Source organism: Odocoileus virginianus, chromosome 9 (genome assembly GCF_023699985.2).
Source record: "Odocoileus virginianus isolate 20LAN1187 ecotype Illinois chromosome 9, Ovbor_1.2, whole genome shotgun sequence".
Lineage (NCBI taxonomy): Eukaryota > Metazoa > Chordata > Mammalia > Artiodactyla > Cervidae > Odocoileus > Odocoileus virginianus.
Genome location: NC_069682.1, coordinates 18,566,130 through 18,584,931, shown reverse-complemented (window position 1 = coordinate 18,584,931; position 18,802 = coordinate 18,566,130). Strand labels below are relative to the sequence as shown.

The 18,802-nt window shown below is 38.8% G+C and overlaps 1 protein-coding gene across 1 annotated transcript in view; it reads right to left on the bottom strand.

Moving 5' to 3' along the window:
- MALRD1 (MAM and LDL receptor class A domain containing 1) overlaps positions 1-18,802 on the bottom strand; it is a 518,391-nt gene that overhangs the window by 382,427 nt on the left and 117,162 nt on the right. Inside the window, exons 17-19 of the mRNA XM_020872693.2 lie at positions 17,743-17,848; positions 16,917-17,284; positions 10,984-11,396 (exon numbers count right to left, since the gene is read on the bottom strand). Of these exons, the coding sequence (XP_020728352.2) occupies positions 10,984-11,396; positions 16,917-17,284; positions 17,743-17,848 (887 nt within the window). The remainder of the gene's footprint in view (positions 1-10,983; positions 11,397-16,916; positions 17,285-17,742; positions 17,849-18,802) is intronic.

The window sequence follows — 18,802 nt, the reverse complement described above, 5'->3', positions numbered from 1 at the left end:
GCTACTTAAAATGTAAACTAAAATGAACTCATACTTTACACCAAGTAGTAGTTCCAAGTCAATGCAACATTCTCTAACACTGCATAAATTGTGGCAGTGGTATGGCACTATAATTTGCAATTTAGGTATAACACTCCTAATTGTAGATCCAAATGCATAAAGCTGACTTAGATAGAGGGACATGTAAAACACCCACCTCTATCATTAGCAGTTATCTGAGCAAAGATAAAGCCATGAATTATAGAGGAAGCTGTCATTACCTATGAGGGCAGAGAAGGCAAGAAAGCAGTAGGAATAAACCTTAAAGTGGAATCAAAGATTCAAAAGTCAGGGGCAACAACACAGGAGGAGTATACAGTCTTGGAGTAGTTACACACTATTTGATAAAGAAAAATAAAGCCTTATCCTAAGATAGAGCCTAGGTGCTCCCTAGCTTTTCTGACACTTCCTAATGGATTTTAATTGCTTCTGACTGTGTTATAATTAAGATGAAGCTACAACCAGGGACACAGTGGGTGAAGGTCTGCTCTGTACTGATTGAAGCAGTAATCGGAGACCTGCAGTTTAAAGAATACTCATGATACGTACAAATGAAAATCATAGTAACTCTGCTAATAATAGAAAATATATTTATATGGATCTTCACATAAATTGATGTGCACAGAGTGTGAATTGGGAGACACCAAAGTATTCAAGTAGCCTCTACATGAAAAGGATGTATTTATACACAAGGACACATATTTCAGATTCTCCAGAACAGTCCTCATTTAAAATATCAAGTAGTCTCTACAAACCTCTCAAATGTCCTGAAAATTTCAAAGATTCCAAATGCAAATAAAATTTCTATAGACAGCAACTCACAGAGAAACTGTGAAGACAAAAGTCCTTTGTCAGATATTCAGTGTAAATAAACATTTCAGGTACATCACAGAATTGCCCAATAGATCAAAGTATGAGGTTATGGGGATTGACATCTACTTTTTTTTTTTTTTTTAACAATTTTTAGGATTTTTTTCCATCTTCATTCGTTACTCCTAATCATGCCAGAGACTGGTTCAGGGATCAATAAACATCTTTTACCTGAAACATTTAATTAATTGGATTCAAGATGGTGTAGCCATCATAGTCAACAAGAGTCTGAAATGCAGTACATGGATGCAATCTCAAAAACAACAGAATGATCTCTGTTTCCTAGGCAAACCATTCAATATCATGGTAATCCAAGTCTATGCCCCGACCAGTAGTGCTGAAGAAGCTGAAGCTGAATGGTTCTATGAAGACCTACAAGATCTTCTAGAACTAACATCCAAAAAAGATGTCCTTTTCATTATAGGGGACTGGAATGCAAAGTAGGAAGTCAAGAAATACATGGAGTAACTGGCAAATTTGGACTTGGAGTACAGAATGAAGCAGGGAAAAGGCTAATAGAGTTTTGCCAGGAGACATACTGGTTGTAGAAAATACCCTCTTTCAACAACACAAGAGAAGACTCTACACATGGACATTAGCAGATGGTCAACACCGAAATCAGACTGATTATATTCTTTGCAGCCAAAGATGGAGAACCTCTATACAGTCAGCAAAAACAAGACCAGGAGCTGACTGTGGCTCAGATCATGAACTCCTTATTGCCAAATTCAGACTTAAATTGAAGAAAGTAGGGAAAACCATTAGACCATTCAGGTATGACCTAAATCAAATCCCTTGCGATTATACAGGGGAAGTGAGAAGTAGATTCAAGAGACTAGATATGATAGAGTGCCTAAAGAAATATGGATGGAGGTTCGTGACATTATACAGGAGACAGGGATCCAGATGATCCCCAAGAAAAAGAAATGCAAAAAGGCAAAATGGTTTTCTGAGGACACCTTACAAATAGCTGTGGAAAGAAGGGAAGCAAAAAGCAAAGGAGAAAAGGAAAGATATACCCATTTGAATGCAGAGTGTCAAAGAATAGCAGGAGAGTTAAGAAAGCCTTCCTCAGTGATCAATGCAAAGAAATAGAGGAAAACAATAGAATAGGAAAGACTAGAGATCTCTTCAAGAAAATTAGAGATACCAAGGGAACTTTTCATGCAAAGATGGGCTCAATAAAGGACAGAAATGGTATGGACCTAACAGAAGCAGAAGATATTAAGAAGAGGTGGCAAGAATACACAGAAAACCTGTACAAAAAATATCTTCATGACCCAGATAATCACAATGGTGTGATCACTCACCTAGAGCCAGACATCCTGGAATGTGAAGTCAAGTGGGCCTTAGAAAGCATCACTATGAACAAAGCTAGTGGAGGTGATGGAATTCCAGTTGAGCTATTTCAAATCCTGAAGATGATGCTGTGAAAGTGCTGCACTCAATATGCCAGCAAATTTGGAAAACTCAGCAGTGGCCACAGGACTGGGAAAGGTCAGTTTTCATTCCAATATGAAAGAAAGGCAATCCCAAAGAATGTTCAAACTACCACACAATTGCACTCATCTCACAAGTTAACAAAGTAATGCTCAAAATTCTCCAAGCCAGGCTTCAACAGTACGTGAACCATGAAATTCCAGATGTTCAAGCTGGTTTTAGAAAAGGCAGAGGAACCAGAGATCAAATTGTCAACATCTGTTGGATCATTGAAAAAGCAAGAGAGTTCCAGAAAAACATCTATTTCTGCTTATTGACTATGCCAAAGCCTTTGACTGTGTGGATCACAACAAACTGTGGAAAATTCTGAAAGAGACGGGAATACCAGATCACCTGACCTGCCTCTTGAGAAACCTGTATGCAGGTCAGGAAGCAACAGTTAGAACTGGACATGGAACAACAGACTTGTTCCAAACAGGAAAAGGAGTACATCAAGGCTGTATATTGTCACCCTGCTTATTTAACTTATATGCTGAGTACATCATGAGAAACGCTGGGCTGGATGAAGCACAAGCTAGAATCACAATTGCTGGGACAAATACCAATAACCTCAGATATGCAGATAACACCATCCTTGTGGTAGAAAGCAACGAAGAACTAAAGAGTCTCTTGATGAAAGTGAAAGAGTAGAGTGAAAAAGTTGGCTTAAAACTCAACATTCAGAAAACTAAGATCATGGTATCTGGTCCCATCACTTCATGGCAAATAGATGGGAAAACAGTGGAAACAGTGGCTAACTTTATTTTGGGGGGCTCCAAAATCACTTCTGATGGTGACTGCAGCCATGAAATTAAAAGACACTTGCTCCTTGGAAGGAAAGTTATGACCAACCTGGACAGCATATTAAAAAGCAGAGACATTCCTTTGCCAACAAAGGTCCATATAGTCGAAGCTATGGTTTTTCCAGTAGTCATGTATGGATGTGAGAGTTGGACTGTAAAGAAAGCTGAGTGATGAAGAATTGATGCTTTTGAACTGTGGTGTTGGAGAAGACTCTTGAGAGTTCCTTGGACTACAAGATCTAATCAGTCCATCCTAAAGGAAATCAGTCCTGAATATTCATTGGAAGGGCTGATGCTGGAGCTGAAACTCCAATACTTTGGCCACCTGATGCAAAGAACAGACTCATTTGAAAAGACCCTGAAGCTGGGAAAGATTGAAGGCGGGAGGAGAAGGGGACGACAGTGTATGAGATGGTTGGTTGGCATCACCAACTCAATGGACATGAGTTTGAGTAAACTTCTGGAGTTGGTGATGGACAGGAAGGCCTGGTATTAAAGTAATTAGCCTCCAACTAATAAAAATAAATGGAAAAAAAATAATAAAGCAAATAGATAAAAAATAAATAAATAAATAAAGCAAAAAAAAAAAAAGGAAGGCCTGGTATGCTGCAGTCCATGGGGTTGCAAAGAGTCGGACAGGACTGAGCAACTGAACTGAATGAACCTTAAACATTTTAAAGAATTGCATTCAACCGTGTTCTTTTCCTCCCCTTGGCAGAACGTTTTATAACATAAAATGTAAAGACCTCTTCTACACAAGCACAAAACAGCCTAATCATTTTTGAATTCAATAAAAAGTTCAAGATGGTAACAGTGAAATACTGTTTTCAGCAAAGATTATGACAAGACAAAGTAAACTACAATGTGTGTTTGGAGTAAATTTAAAAAAAAAAAGTTACTTGGAAGATGATTTCTTGAATTCTAGTCCAAGAAATTATCTTTCAAAAGTTTATAATCAGATTTCCTTTTGGCCATAGTCGACAATGCTGTTTTGAAGATAATTTCAGAAGAGGCCCCAGAGCAGTCCAAATGATAATCCTGATAACACAGAGTGAAATCTTGCTAAGACCAAGAATCCTGAGTTTCTTTTCAGACCCCAAATTTCTGGGAAGCCCTTGAATACCCTAGGATAATGACCATCTTCAATCACCTTTTATTTAATAAAGGAATATTTTCACTAGAAATTTCAATATAAAAATTTGGATATGCACCAGAATCATTAATCTGACATATTTAAGAAGGAAGAAGGCATTGTGTCCCTAATCTACTGTGAGTTGATATGTTCCATAAACAATTCTGGAAGAAGGCCGCACTCAGAGCATAAATTGGTATAGATCGCTTTGCTCTCACAGATATCACCATGATATTTTCTGCTGAATGAGAAAAAGTTTAAAGGCATAAATCAAGATAAAGCAATCATCTGACAAAGAATTACAAAGAGGTCCCATACCTTTTTCTTAGTGAGCGCTATGACACATTGATTTTCTACTGAAGATAAAAGCCAAAATCATGTGTCATCAATAAAAACAAGCAAAAATATTTGGTTCAATACGTTATATTGTTAAACACACACACACACTTACACTTGCAGAGAAAAGTCAAATCTGAAATGTTACACATGATTAAAATGAGTCTGGATCAGCAGGAAAAAAACACACGTGAAAGACATTTCACAGAGTTTATTCCTAGAGCGTGGACAATACATAAGATAGGAATAAACTATTGCTTTTGTTTGTCCAGATAAATACACAGACACTGTCTGAATAAGAAGGCTCATATCCAGTGTGCTATCTACAGTTTTGCTTTTAGCAAAATAATTCTGTCCTGATAATCTAATGCACTTTTCTTCATATTGCAGTTTCACAAAAGTGTAGTTAAAAACATTGTCAAGAGGCCAGCAAGGCAGCTGGCAGCATAGCCAGCACTTTTGCACAAATTCCAGAATGGCAAATAAATCCCACAACTGAGATACCAACCCCACTCAGAGCCCCTCAGCTGTATAGCCTTGCTGTGGCAAAATCTGCCAGACCAGACATGGTGACCCACTACACTGCATCTACGTTTTCTGCCTCCATCCTACTCCTCCAGACAGAAGGGAGGGTAAAAGGATTTGCAAGGATGATTGGAAAGGAACTGAAGGGCTCATATATGCAACACCAGGGAGAGAAAGAAGCAAAAAAATGAAGCACAGTCACATGAAGTTTCAAATAGGCCACAGACTAAAAGGGAATTAGACACACTGGATGTTATGGAAAAGATCACAGAGAAAAACCTGAGCAAACTTTTTGGCCAATCCAGTGAAACATTCAAACTTGCTCTTTTTCTTCGCTACAGTCCATGGGGTTGCAAAGAGTCACACGTGCCTGAGCGACTAACACTTTCACTTTATATAGCATGTATTAGTTTCTATGATTTGTCAGTACTTCATGACCCATAATATATAACACATATATTACAAATATACAAAGTATATTTCCAAAGTTTCATGACTCATATTAATATTCTACTGTAATTTTAGAGGATCCAAAATATTAGATGTCATTTAGTATTACAGAAGTCATAACAAGTAAAGCAGAATTTAAATAGTGGATTTATTAAGGAATGAGACTTCCTTTCTGGCCCTTGCATTCTTGTAATATTCTCTACCTAACCTTCTCTTCTCCCTTTCTTACTCACACTTTCTTCCCACTGGAAACCAAGCTCATCACTTTGGATCAGGATGTGAGAAGGAGCTGACACATTCAGCTGTGGTTATATTTGAGTTCAGCAGAAGAAGACAGCCTATGAGAAACTTAAGACTGTAAAATAAGATTCAGTATACTTTCAGTAAGCAACAAATCTATGAGCGCTACTTACACAGGCTCCAAGCCAGCAGATTCCATCCCAAACCTTTCAATGTAAATTCTAACAATTCCACTAGAAGCTTGGAAGAAAAATGTTACATGAGGCTGCATAAATAATTTATACTTGTAGCACTTCTGTATACAATTTCATGAAAAGTGGAATCAACTTAACATTATTAAATATGGTCCCATTTTATTTACAATATAACTTATGAAACATTTTTCCTAGAAGTCCTGAAAAATGATGCACCATTTAGGATTTAAAGCTACATCCCACAAATGAAAAGAATAAATCATGATTATGAAAGATTTTTCACTCTTTTCACAAAATCCACCAGTGGAAAATTCTCTTTATTACTGAGGGATGTTACCAGAACACTATAGAATTCTTTCAGATTTAGTCAGACAGTTCTGTGGTGTTAAGAGGTCTAGCCAAAGAATCTTTTTTTTTTCAATTTCTTAATATTTTAATGATGGGATACCACCTGGAGAATTTTTTTCTTTGAAAGTCCATGTCCTCTCCTTGGGCCAATTTCATATATATATATACTTCAGAAAACAAGGCCATGTTAGGAATAAGTGAGCAGAAGCTTGTAAGCCCTGGTTCCTGTGGTGCCAAAGAATTAATAAGCTTCTTTAAACTAGGTTTTTGCAATACTTATCAGTGAACACTGCTGATATTGAATCCCTGCCAAGAAGAATGGAAAAACTGCTCTAACCATATCGTGGAATACTATTTAACAATAAAAAGAAGTGAAGTACTGATATATTTGGTAATAAAATGAATCTCAAAATAATTATACAGAATGAAATATGTCAGAAAAAAGTACATACCATACAATTTGACTTATGTAACAGTTTGAGCGGTATAACTTAATATACACTGAAAGTTCAGTGGTTGTCCAGGGATGGAAGTGAGGGCCAGGAGATATTACAAAGGGGTATCAGGAACTTCCCTGGTGGCACAGTGGATAAGAATCCACCTGCCAATGCAGGGGACATGGGTTCGATCCCTGGTCTGGGAAGATTGCACATTCTGCAAGGCAGCCAAGCCTGTGTGCCACAACTACTATGCCTGCACTGTAAGGCCCTCAAGCTGCAACTACTGACGCCCTTAGGCCCTAGAGCCCACACGCTGCAGCCACTGAAGCCCTTAGGCCCTAGAGCCCGCACGCTGCAACTACAGAAGGCCGTGCATTCTAGAGCACGTGGTCTGCAACAGGAGAAGCGACTGCAATGAAAAGCCCATGCACTGCAACCAAGAGCAGCCCCAGCTCACCACAACTAGAGAAAGCCTGGGTAAAGCAGTGAACACCCAGTGCAGTCAAAAATCAATTTAAAAAAGGGATATTAGGAAACTTTCAGGAATGAAGCACATTGATATTTGAATTAGCTTGACTATACATTCACTATGGATAGTTATCAACCAAACCTCAAAAATCTCATAACAAAAATTAGGTAGAAGGCTGACCTGAAGTTATGCAGTGACTTGCTGAGCTTTTACTGGCCATACCACACATAAAAGCAGTGGATGACAATTTAAACTGACATTAACAAGACAAATTATTCCTATACCAGCATGCGCAATCTGGTTCTACCCTATGTATTTCATTTTAAATGAATGATCCTGGAAAACCTTTAAATTTTTCTATTAACCAAATATTTAGTGAGTACCTATTAATTCCTGGGCATGATACTAGGTAATTTCACTACAATATCACAGTTAATAAAAATGTTGGTTGTTACCACTTTTGCTCAGTAGAACAGAAACTATGTATATCCATCATTCAATGAATAAACATCCTATTGCTTAAAACGGTCTCAATCCTTATTATCTTAAACCATTAATCTACACAACATGCAGAATCTCTAATTTAATCTTTTCATGCCTAAAATTCATTAAAAAAAAAAAGAACCCTTGGATAAAATCAAATAGAGTACTCTGTGTAATCCAGGATGGGTTTCAAACCTAAATATTTATGCTTTAGATTCATAACCAAAGGAATCTGTGGTTAGTTCCATGGTCATCTGACTCTGAAGCTGCTCCCGTGCAAAGCTGATTTTCTCCTGAAAATCAATTTTTGTTTTCTTTTTACTTTTATTTTGTACTGGGGTATAACTGATTAACACCATTGTGGTAGTTTCAGGTGGACAGTAAAGGGACTCAGCCATATATTTACATGTATCCACTCTTTTGCAGCCATGAAATTAAAAGACGCTTACTCCTTGGAAGGAAAGTTATGACCAACCTAGACAGCATATTAAAAAGTAGAGACATTACTTTGCCAACAAAGGTCCGTCTAGTCAAGGCTACGGTTTTTCCAGTGGTCATGTATGGATGTGAGAGTTGGACTATAAAGAGAGCTGAGCACCGAAGAATTGATGCTTTTGAACTGTGGTGTTGGAGAAGACTCTTGAGAGTCCCTTGGACTGCAAGGAGATCCAACCAGTCCATCCTAAAGGAGATCAGTCCTGGGTGTTCATTGGTAGGACTGATTTTGAAGCTGCAACTCCGATACTTTGGCCACCTGATGTGAAGAGCTGACTCATTTGAAAAGACCCTGATGCTGGAAAAGATTGAGGGCAAGAGGAGAAGGGGATGACAGAGGATGAGATGGTTGGATGGCATCACCAACTCAATGGACATAGGTTTGGGTGGACTCCGGGAGTTGGTGATGGACAGGGAGGCCTGGCGTGCTGCAATTCATGGGGTCGCAAAGAGTCGGACATGACTGAGCGACTGAACTGAACTCTCCCCCAAACTCCCCTCCCATCCAGGCTGTCATGTAACATTGAGCAGAGTTCCGTGTGCTGTACAGTAGGTCCTTGTTGGTTATCCACTTAAAATATAGCAATGTGTATATCCAAATGCCCTAACAATCCCTTCTCCCCATCCATCCCCCTCCAGAAACCATAAGCTCAATTCTCTAAGTGAAAAGCAATTATTGAGTAAACATCACAAGGAAAATTTATCCATTTAAATACTAGTTAAGCCCAAATTACAATCGACCTGACTAGACATTAAGAATTAACTTGAAGTGGATGAGTCATTATTAAATAAAAGTCAAAAAACCCTCTTCAATTTCATTTCACATGATTATATGGATCTTACCATTGGGCTGGACAACAAGATATCACTCTGCACCCTGCAGATTAGGTTTCGTGATGTCAGCTTATGTCTATCAGGACAAAACACCAACACTACTACTGAGCCACATACAATGGACATATAAGATGGTTAGAAGCTCAGGTGGCCTGGAGCTAAGTTCTTGGCTGTAAAATTCTTCACTTGAGACATTTAGATAAAGATAGTGCTTTCAACTGGGATAACTGAGACGTTTAGAATATGCCAAAAAAAAGTTTAGCTAGTATAGGTAAGAAGTTTCTTCCAATATATTAAACGCATGTCTATTTGGCCAGAAGGAAAAGACAAATATTCAACACTGTTACATACAACAGGCTATATGATGCATCAGAAAGAGAATGAGGGTTTCCCTGTTGGCTCAGTGGCACAGAATGTGCCTGCCAATGCAGAAGACACAGGTTCAATCCCTGATCAGGGAAGATCCCACATGCCATGAAGCAACTAAGCCTGTGGACCACAACGACTGAGCCTGTGCTCTATAGCCTGGGAGCCACAACTACCGAGCCCATGCACTACAACTACTGAAGCCCACACACCCTGGAGCCCATGCATTGCAATAAGAGAAGCCAGTGCAATGAGAAGCCTGCAGACCTCAACTAGAGAGTAACTCCCACTCGCTGCAATTAGAAAAAAGCCTGTGCAGCAATGAAGATCCAGCAGAGCCCAAAATAAATAAAATTATTTTTTTAAGCAGAGTAAAAAAATGCATTATTTAAGAAAAAAAAAATAAACAGAATGAGCGTGAATTAAATAGACATCATGGGTTCTAGAACAAGTCCCTGTTTTTCTGCTCACCATCTATCTGGCCAGGAGCTCAGCTGGTAAAGAATCCACCTGCAACGCAGGAGACCCTGGCTTGATTCCTGGGTTGGGATGATCCCCTGGAGAAGGGATAGGCTACCCACTCCACTGTTCTTGGGCTTCCCTGGTGGCTTAGATGGTAAGGAATCCACCTGCAATGCAGGAGACCTGGGTTTGATCCCTGGTTTGGGAAGATCCCGCAGAGGAGGGCATGGCAACCCACTCTAGTATTCCTGCCTGGAGAATCCCCATGGACAGAGTAGTCTGGCAAGCTACAGTCCGTGGGGTCACAGAGTCAGGCATGACTGAGTGATGAAGCACAGCACAAAAAGCAACTTGAGTTTTTTCCTTCTTATCTATAAAACTGACAACAAGAATCTTTGACTTACCCACTTCAGGGAATTGTTGAGTCAAACAAAGTATGCCAAAGCCCTTTACAAAACTATAAAAGCACATAAGCATTTGAACTCACTATTGAAACTTTGACTTTTAGGAGAAGGTAAGAAAGATTTAAAGAATATTCCACCAATAGGAAGGAAACCTAGATTCAAAGTCTGGTTCTGCCCCAGAATAGCTCTTCCAACAATGTGTGCTATCTTCCTGGATTTTTGCTCCTTACCTACAAAATGTGAGGAAGTCAAATGAGAGATTCAAAATAACAAATTTAAGAGTGAACTTTTGGCAGAAGACTAGAGATTGAGACAAACTCTTTTTCTTTTTCTCCAGGTTTTTCATTTCAGCACAACAATGACTTAGACTGGAAGAACCTACAACTGTGTCCAATGCCATGTGTCCACCTGTAGAAATTTCAATTACAAGTTACTGGAGGTAGTCAAGGAGGAAGACAACGTAATGAGTTTGGGTACACCCTTAATTAAATGATAAATGTGTGTCAAACTAACTGACCAAACTTCACTTTTAATTCAAAACATAGAAATCTTTCATATTCCTTAAATGTTCTGACGCTTTTTTGAATATACCTCGTGAAGGCCATTGTCCATACCTGAAAAGGCTGCCTGCTGAAAAGGCTGAGAGATTTCCGTATCCAAATGGGGCCTTGGTTCCCAAATATATGCCACAGCAGCTGTCCTCTTGTGTTGTTCCAGACTCGCTGGTAGACGGCCAGCCTATAAATGTGCTTTCCGAACATGTGGTAGTACAAGCGGAAGGTGCAGCCCTCTGCATCAGTAGCGTTAAGGATAGGGCTGAGCAGAGCAGCTCGGTGCTGGAAAACCTGTGGTTCAGAAGTTTCGATGTACAGATAGTGTCCTTGATCTGTGCCCAAAGTGTTATCCTTCATCGGTCCTGTATTAAGCGTTGATGTTGGGCCCTGGTACCGGGTCCAGTCGAAATCATCTTCTGTATCTTGTTCCCAGTTACAAATTCCATTTTCAAAGTTACACTGAAGTTCAGGTACTGAAATGGGCATTAAATAAAATCAAAAGATCATGAAGGACCAAAATAACTATGAATGGGAATACTAGTTGCTCCTTTGCTTCTGCCAAGTTAAACCACTCTAATCTTTTTTAATGCAACATTAGATCAAACTTTTAAGAAGAGTAAATCTTAGCTAATACATCAAGCAATAATATTTTATAGATGGAGGTGGAATCACTTTGGCCATTATTTTCTAAATGCCTTTTATAACCATCCCCTGCCCTGTAGCACTATCCCAACCTTAGGGAAATGATCACTACCCCACAGCTGGCTCACTGCAACAAACTTCTCTCTCCATGGATTTCAACTTCAGCTGAATGTTCCAATCACCAGTGAACATTAAAAAAATTAAAGTTTAAATTCAGCCCCAGAAATGTTGACTTAATTGGTCCAAATTGTGCATCCATCAATTGAAAGGATATTTTACTAGCTCCTTTGGTAGTTCTAACATACACAGCTGACAAGAATCATACTAGTTCTCAATCTTTTGAAGTGCCCTGGGGTGAATGGTAAAGTTGTTTACTCCATGGTAAAGTCCTGTACAAACACTGTGTAAAGCATGGAAGGAAGCCCAATTTTTAATAAGCACCCAAGATGATTCTGAGGCAGGTGTTTTCCAGACTTCACTCTGAAATCAAATTCTTCTCTCTGGATCCATCCCACCCCAGTTCCAAATATCCCTCCTTTGTACCACAATGACCACATTTAAATGGTAGCTTATCACTTTTCTTTTCTATTCAAAATCCTTTCATATTTACTTATTTAATCTCAACTTAAATCTAAAGTTTATCTTTCAAGTTTTACCATTCCCAAAGTAAAATAACTTCCTATTCATCCACAACTGTCTCTCCCCTTGGCATGCACTAATTTATCAGCATGCCCTAAACATCTCACCTCTCCCTCTCCCTCTATCTAGGCCTCTTATGCTGTGAGCCTCATCAGTTCTTAGCTGTGTCTCCTCAGTGGTAATCTTTTCTATTCACTGAGCTGTAGCTCCTTTGAGCTGATGCTTTAAAATGTTTTATTTATCCATTTATTTGGCTTCACCAGGTCTTAGTTGTAGCATGCAAATGCCTAGCTGCAGCATGTGAGACCTAGTTTTCTGACCAGGGATTGAACCCAAGCCCCCCGCATTGGGAGCATGGAGTCTTAGCCACTGGACCACCAGGGAAGTCCCTGGTGCTTTTAAACTTTTAACTCCCTTCAGTCAGTAGAAGGACTCAACGCACTTTTAAAGAATTAGTCAGTCCCTTATTCACTGAACACTCTACCTACAGTTGTAGGATAATATTGGAATGTATTCATTTTTCAAGATGTGACAGTTCTGTTGACACCAAGTACTTGTTTAGAATAAATGGGATAGAATATACGTTTGACATTATCTGGGTAGAAGGGACAGGATTTAGAATCAATGAAGATTCCACATTTTAACTTCATTTACATAAGTTCATATTTTTGAACTACAAATGTCAGCTGTCCTCTATTCATCTTACTAAGGCACTTGGCGCCAAAGGTGAACAAATATTCTGAAACAATAAATAAAAGCATACGTGAGTAAACGCAGCCAGGCAAGAACAAATCATCTGTCTCGAAACCTAGAGAACAGGAGCTTAGACCTAATGAAGGGAACCGAGAGAGTAAATGTCAAATGGGAGATGAGCTTTCCTTTGATATTTCCTCACTTGTGACTAATCAAGCGCAGCTGTGACGTGAACCGGGCCCCACGGGTCCTCTGCGAGTGTCGGTTTGGGGCTGCGCAGCAGAAGGGGGATGTCAAGCAACTGTGTTTTTGACATAAAACTGGCAGTAAAGCCAACAGATTTTTTCACATTGCCTGTCTTCAGACTGACTGCATGCTCAATCTTTATTTCAAAATGGAAGGCATTATAGCCCCACCCTTAAATGAAAGACCACGTTTCACGCATACTTAGGAAATAAAGCATTGATTTCTGGATGACTAATGCATTCTCTGTTAATGAAGTACTAAATCTAGGGACTTCCCTGGTGGTCCAGTGATTAAAACTCCACACTTCCACTGTCAGGGGGCACAGGTTTGATCCCTGATCAGGGAACTAAGATCCTGCATGCCACACGGCACAGCCAAAAAAATAAATAAATAAAAGCTAAAAAATAAAAAAATTAAAGAGTCTCCATTAAAAAAAATTACTAGGTCGATTTATATTCTTATGGCTGATTCACAGGGTTGTACAGCAGAAACCAGCACAACACTGTAAAGAAATTATTGTCCAATTAAAAATATTTTTAAAAATTACTATGTCTAGATGGAAGGCTATGAGAGAAAGTGACAGTCACTATTGTTTCCTCTCATTAATATTTAGTCAGAAGAAATATTTTGATATTATAGCCAAACTTCCAAAATCCTATTCTACTCAGTTAATACTGTGAAGTTTGAAGCATAATTTGCTTATCTTTAGTAATAGGTCAACATCTTTCAAGGAGTGGGACTTGAAGTGAGTGAAAAAGATGAAAAGGCTTTCTAAATTTGCAAAAATAAATTACCTTTAGGACAAGCAATGCTTCTTGTAACAGCCATTGGTCGAAATCATCAACTTCATTTATACGCACTAAAGTTGTTAGTTGTGTAACAAGCTGCATGGCAATTCTGACTTTAATTGCCTGACTGTATTAAACACCACATATGTGCAAAGTTCTCCACAATGATTTATATGGAAATTTCTCAATGTAATGTTTCCTATGATGTTCCAAGTATTTTATGGCTTTCCTTTGGTTTATGATAAGCCTGCCAATTTATTTTCTTTTTTTTTTTTTTTTTTTTTTAAGAGATCCATTAAACAACCACCAGTTATCAATCACATGTTATAAATACTTTTCTTTCTCCATTTAATATTACCATTTAATTTAATTTGCCAATTTTTCTACTGAATTTACCATTTTTTCAAGACTAAACATTTTTTTTTTCTTTTTTTTTTTTTATTTTATTTTATTTTTTTTTTTAAATTTTTATTAGTTGGAGGCTAACTACTTTACATCATTACAGTAGTTTTTGTTATACATTGATATGAATTAGCCCTGGATTTACATGTATTCCCCATCCCAGTCCCCCCTCCCACCTCCCTCTCCACCCGATCCCTCTGGGTCTTCCCAGTGCACCAGGCCCGAGCACTTGTCTCATGTACCCAACCTGAGCTGGTTATCCGTTTCACCCTAGATAATATACATGTTTCAATGCTGTTCTCCTGAAACATCCCACCCTCTCCTTCTCCCAGAGTCCACAAGTCTATTCCATACATCTGAGTCTCTTTTTCTGTTTTGCATATAGGGTTATCGTTACCATCTTAAAACTTAAAAGCTTAAAAGCTTTTGCACAACAAAGGAAACTATAAGCAAGGTGAAAAGACAGCCCTCAGATTGGGAGAAAATAATAGCAAATGAAGCAACAGACAAAGGATTAATCTCAAAAATATACAAGCAACTCCTCCAGCTCAACTCCAGAAAAATAAATGACCCAATCAAAAAATGGGCCAAAGAACTCAACAGACATTTCTCCAAGGAAGACATACAGATGGCTAACAAACACATAAAAAGATGCTCAACATCACTCATTATCAGAGAAATGCAAATCAAAACCACAATGAGGTACCATTACACGCCAGTCAGGATGGCTGCTATCCAAAAGTCTACAAGCAATAAATGCTGGAGAGGGTGTGGAGAAAAGGGAACCCTCTTACACTGTTGGTGGGAATGCAAATTAGTACAGCCACTATGGAAAACAGTGTGGAGATTTCTTAAAAAGCTGGAAATAGAACTGCCATATGACCCAGCAATCCCACTTCTGGGCATACACACCAAGGAAACCAGATCTGAAAGAGACACGTGCACCCCAATGTTCATCGCAGCACTGTTTATAATAGCCAGGACATGGAAGCAACCCAGATGCCCATCAGCAGACGAATGGATGAGGAAGCTGTGGTACATATACACCATGGAATACTACTCAGCCATTAAAAAGAATTCATTTGAATCAGTTCTAATGAGATGGATGAAACTGGAGCCCATTATACAGAGCGAAGTAAGCCAGAAAGATAAAGACCATTACAATATACTAACACATATATATGGACTTTAGAAAGCCTGCCAATTTAATAGGCACATAGACTGAATTTTAAGGATTGTTGCTATTTCCGGACAAAGAAAGATTCAAACTTCCCTTGATAGATTTTGGTAATTAAAAAAGAAAAACCTCTCTTAGCTTGTGATTCATTTTCAGAAACGAACGCACCCGGCACTACCAGGAACCAGGTTTATTAAACTGCAAGAGGTATGCAATGATCAGATACCATCAACTTTTTGGTAAATTAAATCAGAAATTCAGGACTTGAACATCTCACTCTCTGCTCCCTATATCTAAGACATCATCAAATGTCCTTCCTAAAGGTCCCTCCCCCAAACTTTAGTCCCTGCATCTCCACCACTGTCACTGGAGAGAGGCTGCCATCCCCTCTCCTGGGAACTGCTGCTACAGACTCCTAATAAATATGATCTACTTTCCTCTAATCCACTCATTACACTGTATCCACAGTGACATTTTTTAATCTTAAATTTTTAAATCAACTGTATTATATTACCTTCCTTCTTAAAAACCTTCAAATGGGGAAAAACTTTCTTAAAATGGTCTACAAAGATCTGATAATCTGGCCTCCCCCTTCATCTCCATCTTTATGTTGCATCCAAGGTCTCCCTCAACGCCTCGCTTCAGCCATACTGGGTATCTTGCAGCTGCTGTGCAGTCATGCACCAGGTTTTGCACATCTTCATTTACTTACTATTTTTCAGATCTCAGTTAAGTCACCATCTCTAAAAAGTCCAAAGCCGTAATTATATAAAGTCACAGCATTTGTAAGTCCTGTCAAAGCTCCTGTCCTTTTACATTTATTTTTTAAATATGTGAATAGTATCTATCCCCTCAATGAGACTGTAAGCACCATGGGGTCAGGGACTCTGTGTAATTGTGCTCATCACTGTATCTCTAGTATCTAGTTCATAAATCCACATAATAAATACTGATGGCTGACTAAATAATCACACAAAATATTCATTCAACTTTGGAACAATGCTTAGGGCCTTTGTCTTGATGGACTAGGAAAACAATGAACTGATCAAGATCACCACCATCAAAATGTATACCTGTGGCTGATTCATGTCAGTGTATGGCAGAAACCAACACAATATTGTGGCTCAGTCGGTAAATAATCTGCTTGAAATGAAGGAGACACAAGTTCGATCCCTGGGTCAGGAAGATCCCCTGGAGAAGGAAATGGCAACCCACTCCAGTATTCTTGCCTGGAGAATCCCATGGACAGAGGAGCTCGGCAGGCTACCACCCATGGGCCCACAAAGAGTCAGACATGACTCAGCAAATAAACCACCACCACCAGCACAATATTATAAAGCAATTATCTTTCAATTAAATAAATTTTTAAAAAATGAGTAAGAGGGACCAGAAAGAAAGATACTTACCACAATTGGCCTCATCAGTATAATCACCACAATCATCCACCAGATCACACAACTGAAGTCTTTTTACACAAGCCCTAGTGTGTAGACACCAGAAATGATCTGGCCCTTTGCAGCTCTTCGAGGGGGGTGGAAGAATACAGTTTTCAAATCTGATATCATCAATAGCTGAGACACCAACATAAATGCCAAGACTGACTTTATGTAGCAACAAATGGAAGGGCTGAGTAAGACGTCCAAGCTGAACAACTGCCTGTGACCACTGGTTACCCTGGTTATACAATACTCTCCAGAGTACCGTGGACTCGCTGGAATTTTCCATGTGTAGCTGTAACTCAGCCGCTCCCACTGACAGGCCATAGTTATAAAACCTGAAAGAGAACAAACACAAGAAATGGAAATAATTTCTGGAAAAGACTAATTGTGTGACTTTTACTCAGTCAACAGTCAATCAAAAATGAGTTCTCACAATAGATGCCTTTATTTACTATTGTGGCCACCCATTTGAAAGAGCTTATCTGCTCAGGTGCATACTCTGACTCTCAGGACCCTGGGAACCTCTCTCAAGGAGTTCAGTCCAGAATTCAGGAAGCAGTGTTAATTAAATTATAATCCACTGTTGGAGGAAGAGTCCCTTTTATTTTAAGAAAGAACATTTAAATACTGACAATGTGCTCCTAAGTAAAATGCTAAATGTATGGATCTAATGCAATAGCTGTTTTTAAAATAAAGCCAAATTACAGGAAAAATGACAGTATCGAGTATATGCAAGTATATGCTTGCAACTGCCAGGCTGCTAGAGTAATTGACCATTGTTTTTAATATTTACCAGAAGGAAAGAGTGCATCCTGGTCCTGTCTGGCTGAAAGTTGGGCTCTGGAGTTTAGCAATTTGTGATAAGCTGTTGCTTTTCTTCAGAATGAACATAAAGTGCCCTATTGGAAAATAAGAAGAAATCATAATTTAGCCTACTAAATTCTAAAATGAGACGTCTGTAACCCCTACACTGAAGACTATACAACAATTAAAAATCAATAAAAGTGATTGTTAGCAAATTTGCTTTTATGAGTACTCAACTATTATCTAGAGCTGGGCCAAAATGATGCCAAAAACTACAGGTAGTTTCCATTAATTCAGCCAAGAATATATGTATACTCCATCCCCAAAACCCGTAAAGGAGCATTTCTTTTTTGACAACATAAGTACAATAAGTAATATTCAACTGTTCTATTATTGTTTAGTTGCTTGGTTGTGTCCAACACTTTGTTGACCCCCTGGACGGTAGCCCGCCAGGCTCCTCTGTCCATGGGATTTCCCAGACAAGAATATGGGAGTGGGTTGCCATTTCCTTCTCCACATTGTCCTATGTTGTAGTATCATAGAACTTTACTGCTTCTCTTTTTCTTCTCAGACTTGAGCAAAGGTAAACTATTTCCCTTGATTTAAGATGAAGTTATGTCTCATAAGCCCATCGTAAGTTAAAAATATCAACGTCCTAGCACAGGCAACTCTACTCAATACCCTGTACTGGCCTATATGGGGAAAGAAACTAAAAAAGAGTGGATATAGACATATACACTCTGCTACATTGGAAATGGATAACCAACAGGGACCTACTGTACACAGCACAGGGAACGCTGCTTGGTGTCACCTGGCAGCCTGGATAGGACGGGTCTTTGGGGGAAGAATGGATACATGTAGATGTATGGCTGAGTCCTTTTGATGTCCACCTGAAACTATCACAACACTATTAACTGGCCATACTCCAATGTAAACTGAAGTTTTCTTAAATACATGTATTTTTAAATATGTACATCAGATATATGTATAAATGATTCACTTTGCTGGACTCCTGTAACTAACACAACACTGTAAATCAACCCTATGTA